The sequence below is a fragment of the Aethalodelphis obliquidens genome, unplaced genomic scaffold, assembly GCF_003676395.1.
Source record: "Aethalodelphis obliquidens isolate GAN/ISIS:26980383/991018 unplaced genomic scaffold, ASM367639v1 scaffold45, whole genome shotgun sequence".
NCBI classification, from domain to species: domain Eukaryota; kingdom Metazoa; phylum Chordata; class Mammalia; order Artiodactyla; family Delphinidae; genus Aethalodelphis; species Aethalodelphis obliquidens.
In genome coordinates, this window is record NW_020837989.1 from 8,925,189 (window position 1) to 8,948,103 (window position 22,915).

At 42.1% G+C, this 22,915-nt stretch overlaps 1 protein-coding gene across 13 annotated transcripts in view; it reads right to left on the bottom strand.

Moving 5' to 3' along the window:
- Window positions 1-22,915, bottom strand: part of ARHGEF37 (Rho guanine nucleotide exchange factor 37) — a 108,563-nt gene that overhangs the window by 61,283 nt on the left and 24,365 nt on the right. For 10 of the 13 annotated variants that reach the window (XR_003427735.1, XR_003427737.1, XM_027081613.1 and 7 more), the window contains 2 exons: window positions 9,038-9,234; window positions 7,550-7,673 (listed from right to left, as the gene is read on the bottom strand). Coding sequence is in view for 10 of the 13 variants with exons in the window: in XM_027081613.1 (XP_026937414.1) it covers window positions 7,550-7,673; window positions 9,038-9,234 (321 nt within the window). In the remaining 3 variants the exon portion in view is untranslated. Of the gene's footprint in view, window positions 1-7,300; window positions 7,467-7,549; window positions 7,674-9,037; window positions 9,235-12,683; window positions 12,730-20,641; window positions 20,665-22,915 lie in introns of those variants that run through there. The other 3 variants (XM_027081617.1, XM_027081616.1, XM_027081623.1) reach the window with 3 other exon arrangements.

Below are 22,915 nucleotides of genomic sequence, written 5' to 3' on the forward strand. Positions count from 1 at the left end.
TTATAACATAATAAAAAAATATTTTATGTGTCTACTAACTTCGAACAAATAAGTAAATACATTGAAGATAATAGCAGCCATTTCTACCTGTCACAGAAAGATGCTACAAATAAGAAAAGGCGAAAGACTAGAAAGAACCCTGAGGTGCTAGACTGGAATTGGAGGTTATCAGTAGGAACTCATGGTTTTAAATATTTTAAATATATAAATATGGATGGACAGATACAGAAGGAAATGTAGATATGTGTACATGCATGTGTTGGTATATATACATATATTTCCTAACTCTGTCAGCTAAGAGGGCCTAGAAACAATGACACCCCAGGAGCAATGAGCACACCTAGATCTTAGAACCTGGTGTCTAAATACCATTCTCCAAAGGTAGGAACCAAAGCTCCTAGGAAAAAAGCTGATTCCAAGGTTGAGGCAAGGAAAATACAAGATGAGCCTAGAACATCTTGTGGGGTCAGAAAGTAAGAAAGTGCTCACAAATTGTTGGAGACATACTGAAAGGACACAGGTGCCAACTTGAAAGAGTTCCCTATGGCCAAAGCTGGTAAAATTTGAGCAAGAAAATGAATATTAATAGTACTGGATTCTGACTCATGGAATAAAGTAAATATTCATGAGTTTATACTTATATAAATAGTTGAATAAAGAAATGAATGGGTGAGGGACTTCCCTGGTGGCACAGTGGTTAATCTGCCCGCCAATGCAGGGGACACGGGTTAGATCCCTGGTCTGGGAAGATCCCACATGCCACGAAGCAACTAAGCCTGTGCACCGCAACTACTGAGCCTGTGCTCTAGAGCCCACATGCCACAACTACTGAAGCCCGAGCGCCTAGAGCCTGTGCTCCACAACAAGAGAAAGCCACTGCAATGAGAAGCCCACACACTGCAACAAAGAGTAGCCCCCACTCACTGCAACTAGAGAAAGCCTGCGTGCAGCAACGAAGACCCAATGCAGCCAAAAATAAATAAATAACTACAATTAATTTATTTAAAAAAAAAAAAAAAAAGAAATGAATGGGTGGGACGTCCCTAGTGGTCCAGGAGTTAAGAATCTACCTTCCAATGCAGGGGATGCGGGTTCAATCCTTGGTTGGGGAACTAAGATCCCACATGTTGCGGGGCAACTAAGCCTGTGTGTCACAACTAGAGAGTCTGCGTGCCACAACTAGAGAGAAGCCTGCCGCAACAAAGAGCCCACGCACCACAACAAAGACCCAGCATAGAAAAATAAAAAGCTGGCAAAATTTGAATAAGGTCTGTAGAGTTAATAGTATTGCACTGATGTTAATTTCCTCATTTTAATAATTGCACTATGGATATGTAAGATGTAAAAATTAGGGGAAGCTGGAAGAAGGGTATATAGGAGCTCTCTGTATTATTTTTGTAACTTTTCTATAAGTCTAAAATTATTTCAAGATAAAAAGTGTAAAAAGAACCTTGAAGACATCATGCTAAGTGAAATAAACCAGTTACAAAAATACATATACTATATGATTCCATTTATATGAGGTACCTAGAGTAGTCAGAGACAGAGGGTAGAATAGTGGCCACCAGGGGCTGGTCATCAGTTTAGGATGAGGAAAAAGTTCTAGACATGAACAGTGGTGATGGTGGAACAACAATGTGACTGTACTTAATGTCACTAAACTATACACTTAAAAATGGTTAAAATGGTAAATTTTATATGTTATATATATTTTATTACAACAAAAAAGAAACTTTAAATAAAAGACTTTTTAAAACACTGCACGCGGACTTCCCTGGTGGACCAATGGTTAAGAATCCGCTTGCCAGTGCAGGGGACATGGGTTTGAGCCCTGGTCTGGGAAGACCCCACTTGCCACAGAGCAACGAAGCCCGTGCGCCACTACTACTGAGCTGGCGCTCTAGAGCCTGTGAGCCACAACTACTGAGCCCGTGTGCCACAACTACTGAAGCCCACGTGCCGTGGGGTCTGTGCTCCACAGCAAGAGAAGCAATGAGAAGCCCGCGCACCGCAACGAAGAGTAGCTTTCACTCGCCGCAACTAGAGAAAGCCAGCGCTCAGCAATGAAGACCCAACGCAGCCAAAAATAAATAAATGAATAAATAAATTTATTAAAAAAAACAAAACCCTGCACGCTAATGTTATAACTGCTATATTCATAATTGCCAAAGCCTGGAAGCAACCAACTTGTCCTTCAGTAGGTGAATGGATAAATAAACTGTACTATATCCATACAATGGAGTATGATTCAGTGATAAAAATGAAATGAGATATCAAGCCAGGAAAAAACACTGAGAAACCTTAAATGCATATTACTAGATGAAAGAAGCAACTCTGAAAAGGCTACATACTGTATGATTCCAGCAATATGACATTCTGGAAAAGGTAAAACTATGGAGACAGTAAAAAGAGCAGTGGTTTCCAGGGGTTGGGGTTGGGGGAGGGATGAACAGGCAGAGCACAAAGCATTTTTAGATAAGGGAAACTATGTATGAAACTGTAATGGTGGCGTCGTACATTATACATTATTCTAAACCCACAGAACTGAACAACACACAGAGTGAACCCCAATGTACACTATGGACTTTAGTCAATAATAATATATCAATATTCATTTGTCAGTTATAATAAATGTACCACACTAAGGCAAGGTGTTAATAATAGGGGGAACTGTGTGGGGGGAGGGGTACATGGGAGCTTTCTGTACTTTCTACTTAATTTTCTTTTTTTTACAGATTTAATTTTATTTATTTTTGGCTGCATTGGGTCTTCATTGCTGCATGTGGGCTTTCTCTAGTTGTGGCTACTCTTCATTGCGGTGTGCAGGCTTCTCATTGCAGTGGCTTCTCTTGTTGCGGAGCATGGGCTCTAGGCATACAGGCTTCAGCAGTTGTGGCACACAGGCTCAGTAGTTGTGACACACGGCCTTAGTTGCTCTACGGCATGTGGGATCTTCCCAGACCAGGGATCGAACCCACGTCCCCTGCATTGGCAGGCAGATTCTTATCCACTGCGTCACCAAGGAAGTCCCTACTTATTTTTTCTTTTTGTTTTTTTTTGCTTTTGTTTTGTTTTGTTTTTTGGCCATGCTGTGTGCCTTGTGGGATCCTAGCTCCCCGACCTGGGATCAAACCTGTGCCCTGCAATGGAAGTGCAGAGTCCTAACCACTGGGAATTCCCTCTACTTAATTTTTCTGTAACTCTAAAAGTGCTCTAAAAAATAAAGTCTATTAGAGCTATACTATGCTGAGACTAAACCAGAAGTCAAAATGGAAATAGGAATAGCTATTAGATGGCTACTAAAAAGACCCAGGCAAGAGTATTTGGTTGTCTATCTGGGGGAAAGTGGTGAGGGCGAAGAGAAATGTATTAGTCACAAAAGGGCAAGTAAGCCATGGACCACGGGAAGCCCAGGTGACCCTACTGCTTGCTAATGCTGTGCATTGTACCCGTGAAATACAACAGGCCCCCCCTTGAGACACATCAGATGATACCTAGGCCAGCGTCGTCCAGCTCTCAACAAAGACTCCCACAGCAAGACTCCCACCCCAGGAACCAAACCCTCTCCCCAGTGCTGGTCAAGCCAACCCTCAGAGAGAACTCTCTCAGGAGAAGCCCCCAGAACAAGGGAGAACATGACCAGGAAAGATTACCTGAAACTGCAGCTAGGGAGAATGTGTATGATAGGGAGATCAGCCAGCTGATCTCACTAAGAGATAGCTTGGGCATAGCCCTAAAACCTAGGGCAGTTCCCATATTCTTCATTACTAGGGTGATTCTGCAGAAATGCAACTAATGCCAAAGAAACCTTACCATACCAGTACATGGCCAGAGGCAGGGGCACTTCAGTAATTGAAGGGTGGAGGAAGGCAAACTCCCCTAGAGCAGAAAGCAGAGCTGTCCAACAGGCAGGAATGCTTGGGGCACCAAAGACTTATTTCCTCTCCTCTTGCCCTTCCTTAGTCACAGATTGGAAAGAAGTCACAGCAGCAAAGAGTTACTCCCAGTATCAAAACGGTACTCTACCTCTAGTTGGGAGAAATGAGAAAGGGAGGCAGGAAGGCCAAGAGCTGGGGCTGTAGTCTGAAAGAGCTGTTCAAATCATGACTCAGCCTGGTCAAGCTGTGTGACCTTAGGAAAGTTAATTAACCTCTCTGAGTCTCGGGTTTTCCTTTAGTAAAATGGGGATAATAATAATAATAATCAACAAGTAACAGTGTCATGAGAATAAAAAGGGCTACTACATGTTAGGTACCCACAGTCATGGCTGGCACAGAAATGGGTACTATTTTCATGCAGAAGGCATGAAACTGAAGCTCAGAGACATGAAGGAGCTGTGGGTGGCAGAACCTTGCGAGTCAGACTCCAAGGCCCCTGCTCTAAACCACTCAACCTGCAAGCCACGGCCACAGATGGCTACTGGGCACCTGAAATATGGAGAATCCCAACTGAGATGTGCTGTCAGTGTGAAAGACACCAGATTGCAAAGACTGTACCAAAAAAAAAGTAAAATGTATCATGAATAAGTTTTATATTGATTACATGTTGAAATATTATTTTGGATACATTGGGTTAAACGAGATATATCATTAAAATTAATTTTACCTGCTTTAGTTTTTTTAATGTAGCTACTCAAAAACTTTAAATTTGGCTCACACTACATTTCTTTTAGACAACACTGGACTACAGCATGATGCCTTCCCATGATAGGACCCTGTGTGGGAACTCCTGTGAACATCTGCATCGTGTTTGGAATCATTTATAAGAACACAGAACCTGACTCACTTGGGAGGTTCACGCCCAAGGTCCAAAAATCTTTTAAAATGCTGGTGCTGGGACTTCCATGGTTGCACAGTGGTTAAGAATCCGCCTGCCAACGCAGGGGACACAGGTTCGAGCCCCGGTCCGTGAAGATCCCACATGCCGCGGAGCAACGCAGCCTGTGCGCCACAACTACTGAGCCTGCGCCCTAGAGCCCGTGAGCCACAACTACTGAGCCCACGTGCCACAACTACTGAAGCCCACATGCCTAGAGCCCATGCTGTGCAACAAGAGAAGCCACAGCAATGAGAAGCCCATGTACCGCAACGAAGAGTAGCCCCCGCTCACTGCAACTAGAGAAAGCCCGCACGCAGAAATGAAGACCCAACGCAGCCAAAAATAAATAAATGAATAAATAAATTTAAAATGCCATGGCTATGGAATTGGGAAAAGGGCCTTCCTTGCATAGCAGGGCCTGGGGGCTGAGAGGGGAATAGAGAGAACTGGTAGGAGCCAGCTCAGCCTTGATTAGGCACAAAGTTGAACCTAGGAGAAGAAAAGCTATGTGGATTCTTTGCACCTCTTTTTGGCTAACCACAAGAGGCAGAGGATGAGGAGGCTATTTTCTGTAGACTCAGTAAAGGCCAGGGAATAGGTTTGCCAAATTAGCGAGTGGGGGATACAAGATGCTCGGTTAAATTTGAATTTCAGATAAATAATGAAGAATATTTTAGTATAAGTATGTCCCAAATGTCCCGTGGGATATACTTATACTAAAACATTATTCATTGCTTATGTAAAATTCAAATATAATTGAGCATCCTGTATTTTATGTGGCAACTCCACCAGGGAAGTAGTGAAGGCAGGGAATGGAGATATTACCAGGTACGCTCAGAAGACAAAGTAGCACCTTGACTCTTTGCAGATCAAGCAGGAAGGCAGAGATGGATAAGTGAGGACCCTTAACAAGGAATTAGTGGACCCTAGAACCCATAGCAACAGAAGATGCTAACCTCAGAGTCCCCAGAACCTTGGATTGTCTTCAACCTGAGGTTATGACAATTTCCTCTCAAATAAGTGGTAATTATTAACAGAAATAAGGATAAAATGATAAAAGGTAAGAATATCTACCCAGATACTTAAAAAAAAAATCTTGTTCCTTAATTTTGCATTTAAATATTCCTCTATTTAAAAGAAATAGTCACTCTTTCACATTGCTGTTTTAATGAAGAATCATAATCTGAGGAGAATAGTAAACACACTATACACAGGCTTCAATCCCACTCTCTACTGCATGGAAGCTGTTCAGTGCAGTAGTTGAGAGCACGGGCTCCAGAGGCCACCTGCCGCAATGCACATCCTCCTGGCTCTGACACTAGCTGGATGACCTTAAGCAGATTACTTCCTCTCTCTGTGCCTCAGTTTCTTCAACTGGGAAATAAGATGACAGCAACTACCATTCAGGGTTCTTGTGAGGATTAAATGAGTTAATACATGTACATCAGAAGAGTGCTGGTCATTTAATGAACACTCAGAAAGTTGGCTTTTTCAAAATGTGTATATTTGTTATTTTTAATCCCCACCATCATCATTCATGTCTAAGAAAGGGTAGAAGATTGGGGGTGTAAAGACCAGCGTGACTTGGGTGGATGCCCCCACCTCATCCTCTTTTCTGCCTAACACCATTCACCCTTGTCGCCTGACTCCACTTGAAAACCCTTGACCACAGAAATTTTGTCAAGCAGATGCGAAGAGACTGCAGAAGACAGGGATGAGGTTTATACCCACTTGTCCCTCCTTCTTTACGTCTGGTCATCCTAACCATTTCAGAATTAGGAGTCTACCTTCATCTCTCACCTAGGTGGAGGTAAAGCCACCAGCTGGTCTCGCTACTTCCACTCTTGCTACCCTCTCACAATCCATTGTCCACAGCTACCAAGGGGATCTTTGAAAAACAAATCTGATATCACTTCCCTGCTCAAAACTGTCCAATGACTTCTCATCACATGTAGAATAAAATCCACACTACTTACCAAGACCTAGAACACCCTGCAGGATCTGGTCCTTCTCTGCCTCTGCTATCTTATCTCCTAATACTCTCCCCTCACTCATTCCCCTGGAGCCACACCAGGCTTCTTTCTGCCTGTCCTTCAAAATTCCCAGGCTCACCCCTGCCTCAGGGCCTTTGCATAGCTCTTCTCTCTACTCTCCCTCCAGATCTTCTCATAGCTGGCTCCTCCCTAACAGCTCTCAGTTCAAGTGTCCTCTCCTCAGGAGGGCTTCTCTTTTCTCAAACGTTACTAAAATTGTAATTCTTTAAATTACAAATTACTACTTAAAATTCTCCTGTTTATCTGTGTGTCATCTGTCTCTCTCGCTAACTTGTTAACCCATGAGAACAGAAGATTGGACCCTCTGGTTGATGCTGTGACCCCAACACACAGCACAGTGACTGGCACACTGCAGGGGCTCAGTAAATAACTGTTGAATGAATGAGTGTGAAAGAATCCCAGAAGAAAGTCTCAGCCACTCCACTAACCAATTTTGTGTCCATTAGGATGTCCTCCCTGTCTCTAGGCCTCAGTCTCTTCATCTGTAGTGATGGGGTTGGATTGGATGTTATTTGAGGGTCCTGCCAGCTCTGACATGCTATATTTCAGGGATCCCCAAAACAGCCTCTCATTGAGCTGCATTTCCCTGGAATGCTGGAGAAAATACAGCAATGATCACATGCCAAGACCAATTCCTCAGGAATCTCAGGCTGCTAACTGCCTGGTATTTTGCTTACCAATCAGCTGCACTTGTTCCTCTTCCCTGGAGGCTGTCTCCTGCAGATCATGAAGCAATTTGCTGTTCACCTTGATGATATCATCGATATTTGAGAACAGGACATCCAGATCTCCCTGCGGCAGCTGGAAGGAACAAAGGCACCATGGGAGGTCGCTTAGGAGTTCAGTAGAGTGACTTTTTTTGGAGGCTTTGGACAGTAGTCCGGAACAGTCACATCATTGGGGTTCCACCACTCTTGGGAAGACTGTCCCAGTGTAATGTTTGCAAGGACTTTGAAGTTTTATAATTAGGTATTTTCATTACTCTACAAGAAGAGAGAGAGAGAGACGAAGTGCTCAGCATGAAAGGAAAGCTGAACTGTATTATCCTAGGTCTGCTGCCAACTATAATTTTTCTTCTCTCATTTTCCCCATCTGTCATGTAAGTGTGGGAAGTTGGACTTCTTTCCAGCTCTGACATACTTGGCACCTACCACCATTACCTTGAGATATATTCTGAACTCCATTCCCTATGAACTAAGCTATCCCACTGTTAAAAAGGATGCAGGACATCTATATATGTGCATGAACATATATAGGATATATATAGAGACAGACGTCCTGGATGCACAATCAAGTGGGAAAAGCTAACTGTAGAAGAATAGAGTATGCTCTTATTTTTACTAAAATAAGTAACAGGGACTTCCCTGGCAGTCCAGCGGTTAAGACTCGGGCTGTCTTAACCCCAACACTGCTGTGGACCCAGGTTCGATCCCTGGTCAGGGAACTAAGATCTCACAAGCCGTCTGGTGCAGCCAAAAACAAACAAACAACAAATAAAATAAGTAACAATCTATATTTGTTTGTTTAATGCCTACAGAGAAAAATCCTAATTTCTAGAGGGTGAAATATGAGAGGGCTTTCACCTTCTACATTATCTATTTGATTATTTCATTCATTCAGTAAACACTAGTTGAAGCCCACTGTTTACGAGTCAAGAACTGGGATACATTGAACTAAACAGCCTTTCCCCTTATGTACCTTACATGCTAGGGGATGCTTGACATTTTAGAGAGACAGCCTGTGTTATTTCTGAAATCAGGGGGGAAAAAGATGTAAAAAATTAACACTAAAATAGAAACCCATCATAATGATAACTTTTCCATGTTACCACCCTCCAAATGAGACAATTAGAAATAGGTCACTTAAAATAATCTGTTCTAAACTTAATAAAGGGCTATTTTATCCATTAGTTCACTTAATTCTCTGAGGTGAGTACTCTCTGTCCATTTAGCAGATGAATATACTAAGGCTCCAAGGTGTTAAAAGCCTTGCTGAAGGTTGCAGGGCCAGTAAGTGGAAGTACCGGGGCTTACGTCCAGGTGACTTCACATCCACCACACTTTCCCCTCCATCAAGCCTGCACCAGGAACAGATGTGAGGTTTCAGGAGCTGGGACTCACACTTGCCCCTATAAAGACAAGCTGAGTGTGGCCCCACCCAGGTACCTGCTGCAGGTGGCTCCTAATGTCCGAGGCACAGAGCTGGAGCACGTGTAAGTAGGAGACCTCGGTGTCGATGAGTTCCCTGACGGCCAGACTCTGATGCAGCAAGGATCTCTCCTCAGGGACCCGACCTTCCTCGTCTGGACTCCCTGTCCTAGAGGACAGCTCATCATCCCCATGATCAGTCATGTCAGCAGGTTCTGGGAAAGACAAACACATCCGGACTTACTTCTGGGAGCTCTATTGGGACATGCTGTCTCTAATCCAAAGACAACTGTTCATCAGATGGCCTAAAAACATCTTTAGCTGCCTACAGAGTCAAGATGAACTGCGTGTAAGCATTTGTGGGCAGTATCTGAACAATTTTAAAAGGTAGAACGCAGCTCAGATAATTGTTGACATTTTAAATTCATTTCCCAGGATTCAGACAATGTGCTTGCCTGGCTTTTCTTCTATTTTCCCCCCAGCTCTTGACCTAGATTTCTTTATCTGGTTCAGCTGAGTCTCTCTCGCCCTCCTTCTCTACCCACTACTACCCCATTCAGGCCATACTACCTATCGCCTGGACTATTTCCACCGCCTCCAGGATCATTTTTTCAAATCCACACCCCTCTCCCACCTGCTGCCACCCACATCCATTCATCCTGGATATGCTTCCAGTTTAAACTTCCTGAAACAAAGCTTGTGATCCTGGTATTCTCTGCTGTGAGACTGTAATAGCCATCTGCTGCTCTGTGGTCTACCTCTGACTTCGTTTTCCTCTTCCCTGACACACTCCAGTGAAAGAAAGTTATGTGCTTTTCTCCATACCTGCATGGTCATTTCCTGCCTCCATGCTTTTGCACCTGCTGTGACCCCTCCAATGTCCCTATGCTCTGACATTCATCTCTAAGGCCTTTGCTGATCCTCCCAGCCAGATATACTTTTCTCCTTTATCTCTAAGTTTAAAAAGTACAAATGGCAATACTGTGGACAAAAAAAATCTCCCTACTACAGAACACCTAGAAATGCTAGATCAGCTATAACAAACTTCCTTTTCACTGCATGGCAAGGCTTGCAAGAAAGTAAAGGAGGGACTTCCCTGGTGGCACAGTGGTTAAGAATCCGCCTGCCAATGCAGGGGACGTGGGTTCGAGCCCTGGTCCGGGAAGATCCCACATGCCGCGGAGCAACTAAGCCTGTGCGTCACAACTACTGAGCCTGTGCTCTAGAGCACATGAGCCACAACTACTGAAGCCCGCGCACCTAGAGCCTGTGCTCCGCAACAAGAGAAGCCACCACAATGAGAAGCCTGTGCACTGCAACGAAGAGTAGCCCCCGCTCACCGCAACTAGAGAAAGCCTGCACGCAGCAACGAAGACCCAAAGCAGCCAAAAATAATTAAAAAAAAAAAAAAAAAGAAAGAAAGTAAAGGAAATCAGCAGGGATCCCCAAACAGGGAGCTGAAAACCAGATCAGGAGCAGCTAAGCTGATGCAGCTGTAGCCAAAGTGGACAGGATGGGCAGGGAAGAGGGCACTGCCCAGCTCTGTGATCCAGAGACTTGGGCATCAGTGCCCAGGCAGAATCAGGAAGCAAGCTTCTCTCCAGAACTGGGATCCCTCAAGCACGCCAGTGAAATGGTGGATTAGAAAAAAAAGTCTCCCTACCCACACAGAAGATGACAAAGATGTTGCTGCATCTTGCCTTGGGTCCTGAGTAAAGGAAAAAGTCCTTTCTGAAAATTCATAACAACAGGCCTGCTTTCACTGGGTTGTAGGTTCAGATGTATACTACACATGTGGTCCAAGGAGCTCAATGCTGATAAATAAACAAAAAACCAAGTCCTGGAATAGTGCTATTATGAGTACCCACAGAAAAAATAAAATGTCTCCAGGAGGACACATCCTTAACCTAGGCCACATGGTACTCCAAGAGATAACCCTGTCCTGAAGATGAGCTTAAAATCCAAAATTACAAGAACTCCAGTGTAAGTGCACATCATCAGAGACAACAAAGAGCAGGATTAGACCCAAGAACATCAGATAATCAAACTATCAAATAGAAAGTATAAAATAAGCAGGAAAAGAAAAGATGTACAAAAAATAAAGACCAGTATGATTTTTTTTTTTGAATTTTACTTGGTTTGCTTTACTTTTTTTTTTAATTAATTAATCAATTAATTTTAATTTTGGCTGTGTTGGGTCTTCGTTTCTGTATGTGGGCTTTCTCTAGTTGTGGCAAGCAGGGGCCACTCTTCATCGCGGTGCGCGGGCCTTTCACTGTCGCGGCCTCTCTTGTTGTAGAACACAAGCTCCAGACGCGCAGGCTCAGTAGTTGTGGCTCACGGGCCTAGCTGCTCCGTGGCATGTGGGATATTCCCAGACCAGGGCTCGAACCTGTGTCCCCTGCATTGGCAGGCAGATTCTCAACCACTGCGCCACCAGGGAAGCCCCGGTATGATTTTTTAAAGCACCAAGCAGGGCTTCCCTGGTGGTGCAGTGGTTGAGAGTCCGCCTGCCAACACAGGGGACACGGGTTCGTGCCCCGGTCTGGGAAAATGCCACATGCCGCGGAGCGGCTGGGCCCGTGAGCCATGGCCGCTGAGCCTGCGCGTCCGGAGCCTGTGTTCCGCAACGGGAGAGGCCACAACAGTGACAGGCCTGCGTACCGCAAAACAAAACAAAACAAAACAAAAAAAACGCACCAAGCAGAACTTAAAGAAATTAAAAATTTAGTCTTTGACATTAAAAACTAAATGGACAGTTTAAACACTCAGGAAAAATAGTAAAGGGGCATATAGATCCAAAGAAATTATCCAGACTGCTAAAAAGAAAGAGAAAATCATGGAAAATATGAAAGAGAATTAAGGGATCTGGATATTGAAATAAGAAGATCATGTACCTAATCTGTGTTCCAGAAGACAAGAATAAACAGAGTGAGAAGAGGCAATATATGAAGAGATGAGACTCATAATTGTCCAGAATTTATAAAAGATATGAATTCTTAGGTCTAGGAAGTACAAGTCCCAAGCAGGATAAGTTAAAAAAAAAAAAATCACATCTAAACACACTGAGAGGAAATTTCAGAACCTTGAAGTCCTGGAGAATTTACCTTATAGTTTCCTTGTCAGGAAACTATGTTCCACCAAAATAAAGAAATCACGATACAAGATACAGGGAACTGGTGATCTAATATGTGAGAGAGGCTGAGGAAATCCCTAGGATAGGTGAAACGAAATTCTGAGTTTGACTGTTGGTGACAGACAGACAGCAAACAATCTGCGCTAGAGTATTAGAATGTCTTGAGAACAAATTTATTGAATCAGTAGAGAATGTGGTCCTTATGTAGGCATAATTACACAGACGGGGACTTCCCTGGTGGTCCAGTGGGTAAGACTCCGCACTCCCAAGGCAGGGGGCCTGGGTTCAATCCCTGGTCGGGAACTAGATCCCGCATACATGCTGTAATTGAGAGTCCGCATGCTGCAACTAAAAAGTCAGCATGCTGCAACTAAGAAGCCTGCATGCTGCAACTAAAGATCCTGCATGCCACAACTAAGACCCAGCACAGCCTAAATAAATAAATATTTTTTTAAAAAAAATTACACAGATAAGACATATGAAACTAAGAAACAAACCAACAAATAAAAACAATTGTTATGGGCTTCCCTGGTGGCACAGTGGTTGAGAGTCCGCCTGCCGATGCAGGGCACACGAGTTTGTGCCCCGGTCCGGGAAGATCCCACATGCCGCGGAGCGGCTGGGCCCGTGAGCCATGGCCGCTGAGCCTGCGCGTCCGGAGTCTGTGCTCCGCAACGGGAGAGGCCACAACAGTGAGAGGCCCGCGTACCACAAAAAACAAACAAACAAAAAAACAATTGTTATAACAATTTTTATTAAAAAAATTGTGCAGAAAAGATAAAATTATGTGTCACTACCCGATTCAGTTATAAATAGAAACCACACAAGTAATAATACAAGTGATCTAATTCATATTATGTACCGAGAGGACAGGGTGATGGAGAGGGAGAAAAAATGAGCTAAAGCCTCATCATCCATAGTGGAAATTAAAGAACAATGTCTAAATCGAAAGCTCAAGAAAGAGCAGTATATATGTGTTATAAAACAATCAGCTGAAAACAACAGAAGGAATTGCCCGGTAGTGGCTGGAGCAGGAAAGAGAAGAGGACAGGCTGCTTTTCATAACAAATGTTGCAGAATCACCTGTCTCTCTTTCTCATCACAAATGTAGAACTATCCGTCTCTTTAAATTACAGCTTTGAAGTGAACTAAAAACTAAATGTAAGAAAAAGTGAGAATTCCTCAATTTTGCTGGAGATCAATATTCAAAAATAAATCATATTCCTGTGTATACCAACAACAATTTTTAAGAGTGCAATTTAAGGAAAAATAGCAGCATAATAATAAAAAGATTTAATAATAACACATAATATTTATTCCTTCCTAAATATCTTAATTTAACAAAAGATGGGGAGTTCCCTGGTGGCCTAGTCGTTAGGATTCCAGGCTTTCACTGCCGTGGCCCAAGTTCAATCCCTAGTTGGGGAACTGAGGTCTCACAAGCTACGCATTCCAAAAAAAAAAAAGATGTACAAGATCTTTATGAAGAAAATTATAAACACTTATCTAAATATATTTAAGAACTAGCTGGGAATTCCCTGGCAGTCCAGTGGTTAGGACTCTGAGCTTCCACTGCAGGGAAGGTCTGATCCCTGTCAAGAACTAAGATCCCACAAGCCACACGGCACAGCCTGAAAAAATAAAAACAAAAACAAAACCACAAAAAAGAACTAGTTACAAGTAGAGATATACTATGTTCATGGATAGGAAAAGTTAATATCATAAAGATGAAAATTGACCCAAACTGATTCAATACAATTTCAATAAAACTCCCAATAGGGTTTGGGGGTTTGGGTTTTTTTTTAGTAGAACATAATACAATGATTCTAAAATATATGTGGACAAAAAGGCTCAGAATGACTAAGGCAATTCTGAAGAACAAGGTGGGGGGGCCTGTCCTACCAGATATCTAGATACATTTGAAAGTCATAATAATTTTAAAGTATTGTATTGACACAGGGGCAAACAGATCAGTAGAACAGATTAGAGAGCCCAGAAGCAGACCACAGTAAATATGGAAACTTGATATATGACGTAAGTGTCATTATAAGTCACTGGGAAAAGGATGGTCCATGAGATAACTGGCCTCCCCTATAAAAAATAAATAAACAAATTCAATCCCACAGCACACACCAAATAAACTCCAGATGGATTAAAGACCTAAATGTTAAATGTGAAACTCTAAATTCTTAGAAGAAAATGGGAAAATATTTTTAAACTCTCTAGATAAGAAGAATTTTTTTCAACAAGACATAAAATGTACAATCCCCCAAAGAAAAAATTGATAAATCTGACTACAATAATATTTGAATGTTCTGTTCATAAACAATTCTAAAATAAAAAGGAAAAGAGGGGCCTTAGATCAGAAGATATTTGTAGTGAATACAACCGACAAAAGTTTAATACCTAGACTATATAAAGAACTTCTATGAATCATTAAAACAAGGCAATCTGTAAGAAAAATAGACAAAGGATATGGTTGCAAATACAGTGTTTAAGTTCATTTAGTGTCAATTTTAACCTCCTCCTATGAGATCTTGCTGTAATGCTGAAACTGGAGAGCTAAAACCCAGCTTTCCAGACTCCCTTGCAGCTAAGATTGTAAGATTCCACCAATCAGATAATCTCATGTGAGCCAGAATTTAGAAATTACATAAGTAGGAAGAGAAGTGACGCTTGAAGTAACTATTTAATGGGGCAGGTACTGCATTGTTCTGAAATCAATAGTTCTGGCAACAGATTGTAGCCAAAGTCATAGAATCTTGAAGCCAGCAGTAGGGGCAGCAGCTTCCCAATTCTTCAGTTTCTGTATTGTTACAGAGGGTAGTGGCTTCTTTGGAGCAGCTTTGGAGCTGTATTATTGTATTATTACTTTTTTTGGGGGGGGGGGTCCGCACCATGTAGCATGCGGGATCTTAGTTCCCCAACCAGAGATTGAACCCATGCCCCCTGTATTGGGAGTGCAGAGTCTTAACCACTGGACCACCAAGGAAGTCCCTGGGACTCATTCCTAAGGCCCATTCTGTGGACTGCTTCTCCAGGCCTTCCACCAATTTGGTAAGCTCTTAAGACCCTCTTTTATTTATTTATGTTTTTAATTTTTATTTATTTATTTTTGACTGCGCTGGGTCTTCGTTGCTGTGCACAGGCTTTCTCTAGTTGTGGCAAGCAGGGGCTAGTCTTTGTTGAGGTGCACGGGTTTCTCACTGCAGTGGCTTCTCTTGTTGTGGAACACGGGCTCTAGGTGTGCGGGCTTCAGTAGTGGCAGCGCGTGGGCTCAGCAGTTGCGGTTTGTGGGCTCTATAGCACGGGCTCAGTAGTTGTGGCGCACAGGCTGAGTTGCTCTGCGGCATGTGGGATCTTCCCAGACCAGGGATCAAACCCGTGTCCCCTGCACTGGCAGGCAGATTCTTAACCACTGGACCACCAGGGAAGTCCCAAGACCTCTTTTAAATCCCTTTCTGGTTAAAATAGAATGTTTCGTGTTATCTCCAACTAAATCCTGGCTAATACCAGCACGAAAAGTTAATTCACAAAAGAAGAAATTTAAATGGCTAATATGCAAATGAAAAGATGTTCAATTCACTCTTAACTAGGCAAATGCGAATTATTAAAACCCTAGTAAGGGAATTCTCTGGTAATCCAGTGGTTAGGACTCCATGCTTTCACTGCTGAGGGCCCAGGTTCAATCCCTGGTCAGGGAACTAAGATTCCACAAGCTGTGTGGTGCAGCAAAACAAAACAAAACCACAATGAGATACCATTCCATGCCCAAGAGATCAGCAAAACATGAAAATAAAATAAAATGTTGGTGGGACTGCAGATGAATGGGAAATCTCATATACTGGTACGATAATGTGAATTGTTGCAACCATCCTAAAGAGCAACTTGGCAATATTTAGAAAAGTTTAAAATTCACACAGTCAGGCCAAGGAGTTCTACTCCTAGGTATACCTCGCCTTCAAGAAACTTTCCACATACACACAAGAAATGTAGACATGAATGCTCATTGCAGCACTGCTGAAATAACAAAAAATTAGAAAAAAACTAAAAGCCCCAATGAAAGTAGATAAATAACTTGTGGTATAGCCATATAATGGAATTCTGAACAACACTGAAAGTAAATAAACTATAGATTCATGTATCAATATGGATATTCTCACTAACACTGTAAACAGGAAAAAATATATATAAACAAGTCCCAGAAGGATACACAGAGTATGACACTATTTTTAAAAGTTTAAAATGTGAAAAGAAAAAAATAAAATTTAAAAGTTTTTAAAAGTTTAAAATATGTGAAACAATGCTAGATATTGTTTAGGGACACATACACATGTAGCACAGGTATTAAATTTTTCATGGAAGTGGTTAGCAATAAATCCCAGTGATTAAAGAAATTTTCACATATTGAGGTATAGCAAAGTCATTCTGGCTTATACATGATTTAACTTGATTTTCCGCTAACTAAAACAGCCTGTTTGTGGCCTATCTGACATACATTGTCATATCTGCTTTAATTATTAAAGAAAAGGGCACAATGATCACAAGTAAAGAATGTCCATGTTAAAAATAAAGATTAAATGCCTCCTTTCCTAGAACACCAATACTGGTGCTGCTTCGATGATAAGACTCCTTTCCCAGGAGCCAAAGTCATACTGACTCACTGTGTACGTGCTGATCTGTTTTTTGAAACCCTGAAGGAATATATTCCTGACTTGTTTGATGTTCTTTGTTCCCACATAATAATGTAAAACTGTGCTGAAAACCATGCTTCTCTGGAGCAGCTCTTTAGAGTTATCTGAGAGGCTGTCTCCCAGGCTATAGTCCTCAGTTTAGCCCAAATAAAACTCTTTTTTATTCCTATTATACTTTGTTTATTGATTATTTCCATCCACACAGGATAAAAGTGACCTCTGGAAAGGGAGCTAGAGGAATAGAATTGGGGAGAGTATCAAAGGGGACTTAATGGTACCTGAGGGGCTTTTTAAGTTAACCTTTTAATTCTGAGATAGAGATTCACATGCAGTTGTAAGAAATAATACAGAGGTTCTGTGTATCCTTTACCCAACTTCCCCAGTGACAACATTAGGCAAAACTATAGTACAATCTCACAGCCAAGTTGTTGACACCAATACAGTCAAGATGCAGAACAGTTCCATCTTAAGGATCCTTCATGTTGCCTTTTTACCCACTTGGCTCCAGCCCCATCCCATCTTTAACCCCCAGCAAATAAGAATCTGTTCTCTATTTCTATACTCTTGTCAGTTCAAGAATGTATGTAGGTAGTTCCCTGGTGGTCTAATGGTTAGAACTCGGCACTTTCACTCCCGTGGCCAGGATTTAATCCCTGGCCAGAGAACTGAGATCCCACAAGCCGCGTGATGCAGCCAAAATAAATAAATTAATTAAATAAATAAAAGCTTTAAAAAAAAAAAGAATGTATGTAAATCACACAGTATGTATATTTGAATCATATAATACATAACCTTTTGGGACTGACTTTATTCAATCAGCGTAATTCCTTGGAGATTCATGTAAGCTGTTGTGTGTTATCAATAGGTCCTTCCTTTTCATTGCTGAGTATCAGAGATGTTTTATTTGGTTTTTAAAAAACTGAAGCAAATATGTCAAAAATGTTCAAATTAAACAAAGCTAGGTAGTAAGAACATGGGCATTTGTTGTTTTGCTCTTTGTTCTTTTCTGGACAGTTAAAATATTTCCTAATACTTAAAGTGACATGCATCCCATTCAGCCTTGTACTCAGGTTACTTAGGGCTATGCCTCATCTTCCTGGCTAGACACTAAGCTCTTGGAGACAAGATGAGCACCCATCCATGTGTCTTCCTCTGTGTCTCACAATGCTGATACATATACGAATATGTAATTGCATATATAAATGGTCCTCTTCACGTATTAGTAGCAGAAGTTTCTGTCCTGGGTCATAAGCACTGACCCATGGATCAGTGCTTATATACAGGTGTTTGGCGAGAGCAAGGTTGTTCAGAAGGCAGAAGGCCCATAAAGATCCTGGAACATATCTGATGCACAGCTCTAGTACAGCTCCTGAATGCTGCCTTTGGCCTGCTGATCTGTCCCTGGCCCGAATCACTGACATTCATCACCCAGTGCATTGCTTTTCTAGAAAGATCCCAATAGGATTTCAGGAGAGCTACTCAGGTTCCACTACTCAGAACTGTTGCTAAATAAACAAAAAACATAAATAATACTTCGTAGAGAACTGCTAAATATTTAAAATAGCACTTAGGTTAACTGCAATCCAGACCTCCAAGCAGGCCTGGCAGAACTTCTCCGTAGCAGCATTTTGTTATTCTCTTAGTTTACAGCCCATGTAATGGAAAGAAACACATTTTTATTTCTTTAAAAATATATTATTTGGCAATGAAAAGGAATGAGCTACTAATGTGTGCTATAACATAAATGGGTCTTGAAAACATTACACTAAATGAAAGAAGTTAGCCACAAAGGACCACATACTTGATGATTCTATTTATAGGAAATGTCCAGAATAGGCAAATCTACAGAAACAGAAAGTGGGTTAGTAGTTTCCAGGGCTGAAGGGATAATGATTTGGAGTGTGGTAGCTGGGTTTCTTTTGGGGATGGTGAAATGTTCTAAACTTATTAGTGGTGATGGTTGCACAACTCAGTGAATATACTAAAAACCATTGATTTGTACACTTTAAATGGGTGAATTAGGGACTTCCCTGGCAGTCCAGTGGTTAAGACTCTGCGCTTCCACTGCAGGGGGCGCAGGTTCAATCCCTGGTCATGAACTAAGATCCCGCATGCTATGTGGCGTGGCCAAAAAAAAAGGGTGAATTATATTATGTGAATTATATCTCAATAAAGCTGTTACCCCCCAAAATATTATATAATACGAAATGTTGGCAAGGATGCGGAGAAACTGGATCTCTCATACATTGCTGATGGGAATGTAAAATGGTACAGTTACTTTAGAAAATAGTTTGTCAGTTTCTTTAAAAACTAAACATACACTTACCAGCAATCACACCCCAGGGCATCTATTCCAGAGGAAGAAAACTTATGCCTATATAAAAACCTGTCTACGAATGTTCGTCAAAGCTTTATTTGTAATAGCTAAAAACTGAAAACAACCAAAATGTTGTTTTATTAAGTGAATTTAATAGGTGGATGGCTAAAAAAAAAAAAAAAGTTGTATATCTAAGGTCACAGAATACTCAGAAATAAAAAGGGATGAACTACTGATACCCTCAAGAACCATCCAGTTGTGCTGCCTGAAAACAGAACAACCTGAAAAGCTTACTGTGTGATCATTTATAAAGCATCTAAAATTATAGAGACAGAGAACAGATTAGTGGTCACTTGGTTAGGGATGAAGGTGGTGGGCACCTGGGTGTGGCAATAAAGGAACAGCACAGGGAGAACTTCATGGTGATAGAATAGATCTGCATCTTAATTGAAATGGTGGTTACAGAAATCTACACACGTGATAAAACAACATCTAACAATCAAACACATGATTATATCAATGCCAATTTCCTGGTTTTCCTGCTATTGAGATAAGACGTAACCACTGGAGGAACCTGGTGAAGATACACATAACCTCTCTGTACTATCCTTGGAACTTCATGCTGACCTATACTTATTTCAAAGTAAAAAGTTAAAAACAAATGAAATATTAGATAGCTTAAGTTATCCACTATCTTTGCAACACTCTCAGGACAAATGCAGCTTAAAAGCCTGGGAGAACAGGCTGGGTGCCTTTGTTCCATTTCCTGGTCTGGTCTGATAAGGAGGTTTGTCTTGGAGAACATATTTGGGAAAATATGTCTTTCAATATAGTCCAGTCCATGCTCAGTCCTGAGATCTCTTTGATGCCCTGTGATAAGCAATTAAGAACTAAAATCAGTCTAGCACATAGCGGGTACTAAAAACAAAAAATGTTTCTTGAATGTTATGCAGTGACTGCTTCTGACTCTAGGATAGGATAGGATAAAACAGTTAATTCTCTTCTCCTCTCTCCTCCTCTGTCCACACTCGCACAGAATAATTTGGGCATTCACACATTTATTCAACAAATATTTGGAGTAGCTATTTCATGCCAAGCATTTTTCTGGACTGTGAGGATACAAAGTTAAAGGCGGGAAAAAAAGGGCTCTACAATAAAGATAGGGCATTTAATTTTTGTTTCTTGTTGTTTTGTTTTATTTAGGGTTCTAGGGCTCTAGGGTTCTTTCATTTTTGTAATTTTATTTTTTTTATACAGCAGGTTCTTATTAGTTATCTACTTTATATATATTAGTGTATATATGTCAATCCCAATCTCCCAATTCATCCCACCACTTTCCCCCTTGCTGTCCATATGTTTGTTCTCTACATCTGTGTCTTTATTTCTGCCTTACAAACCGGTTCATCTATACCATTTTTCTAGATTCCATGTATATGCACTAATATATGATATTTGTTTTTCTCTTTCTGACTTACTTCACTCTGTATGACAGTCTCTAGGTCCATCCATGTCCATGTCTCTACAAATGACCCAATTTCGTTCCTTTTTTATGGCTGAGTAATATTCCACTGTATATATGCACCACATCTTCTTTATCCATTCATCTGTCGATGCGCATTTAGGTTGCTTCCATGACCTGGCTATTATAAATAGAGCTGCAATGAGGGTCTCCCTGGTGGTGCAGTGGTTAAGAATCCGCCTGCCAATGTAGGGGAGACTGGTTCAAGCCCTGTCCAGGAAGATGTCACATGCTGCAGAGCAACTAAGCCCGTGCACCACAACTAGTGAGCCTGTGCTCTAGAGCCTGCAAGCCACAACTACTGAGCCTGTATACTTAGAGCCCGTGCTCTGCAACAAGAGAAGCCACCGCAATGAGAAGCCCATGCACCGCAACGAAGAGTAGCCCCCGCTCACCACAACTAGAGAAAGCCTGCACGCAGCAACGAAGACCCAATGCAGCCAAAAATAAAATAAATTTTTGAAAACATAGTGCTGCAATGAACATTGGGGTGCATGTGTCTTTTTGAATTATGGTTTTCTCTGAGTATATACCCAGTAAGGATAGGGCATTTAAAATATCTGGTTATTTGCTCCAAGTTTTGCAGAGGGACTAAGTAAATGTTATGGACATCCTGATGATTTCACCCCTTTTAAGACAGAAGTAACAAGGAAAATGATACTGTGAACCTAATTCTGACCAATCAGAAGTGAATGGAGGGCTTCCCTGGTGGTGCAGTGGTTGAGAATCCGCCTGCCAATGCAGGGACATGGGTTCGATCCCTAGTCCAGGAAGATCCCACATGCCGTGGAGCAACTGAGCCCATGCGCAACTGCTAAGCCTGTGCTCTAGAGCCCATAGGCCACAACTACTGAGGCTGCATGCCACAACTACTGAAGCCCGCATGCCTAGAGCACGTGCTCCACACCAAAAGAAGCCACCGCAATGAGAAGCCCATGCACAGCAACAAAGAGTAGCCCCTGCTCACCGCAACTATAGAAAGCTCGCATGCAGCAATGAGGACCAAATGCCAAAAATAAATAAATAAATTTATATTAAAAAAAAGAGGTGGTTAGGGCTTCCCTGGTGGCGCAGTGGTTGAGAGTCCACCTGCCGATGCAGGGGACACGGGTTTGTGCCCCTGTCTGGGAAGATCCCACATGCTGCGGAGCGGCTGGGCCCGTGAGCCATGGCTGCTGAGCCTGCGCGTCCGGAGCCTGTGCTCCACAACGGGAGAGGCCACAACAGTGAGAGGCCCGCGTACTGCAAAAAACAAAAAACAAACAAAAAAAAAGAGGTGGTTACTCTTTAAAAAAAGAAGTGAATGGAGACAGGGACTTCCCTGGTGGCTCAGTGGTTAAGACTCTGTGCTCCCAGTGCAGGGGGTCCAGGTTCCATCCCTGGTCAGGGAACTAGATCCCACATGCATGCTGCAACTAAGAGTTTGCATGCCACAACTAAAGAGCCTGAGTGCTGAAACTAAGGAGCACTTGAGCCACAACAAAGGAGCCCGCCTGCCGCAACTAAGACCCAACACAACGAAAGAAAAGAAAGAAAGAAAGAAAGAAATGAATGGAAGTAAGCAGATCCCAGAGGAAAGTGAAACCATCATCTTAAAAGTTCTTTCAGAAGGCAAAATGTCATGGCAAGAAAAGATGAACATCCATCAGGTTCCCACCCCAGGTTACAGAGAGAGGTCAATTTAAACATTTAAGGGGAAAAAAAAGGAAGCAAAACCTCTAGGGATTAGGGTTCATGGGAAGACTGTTGAAGATGAAGTTAAACATCATGCTAACAAAAGACCCTGTTGAAGAATAAAGGGAGGAAATACCTATGGAAACGAGAATGGCCACACAGGGATCCTGGCTAACGAGCTTCGTTTATAAAGATACATACAAGAGGGGCTTCCCTGGTGGCGCAGTGGTTGAGAGTCCGCCTGCCGATGCAGGGGATACGGGTTCATGCCCCGGTCCGGGAAGATCCCACGTGCCGCGGAGCGGCTGGGAGCCTGTGCTCCGCAAGGGAAGAGGCCATGGAAGTGAGAGGCCCGCGTATGGCAAAATAAATAAATAAATAAATAAAGATACATACAAGAGTCAGAGTGGTGGGTCCTGTACAAAGAGCTTCCAGAACTCTAAAACACAGAAGCGTCTGGGATTAACAAAATTGTAAGAATAACCTCCACAGCTCTGCCCCTACTATGACTGCCAACTAAATTTTAACATTCATGTTCAGAAAAAGTAAAAAAGAG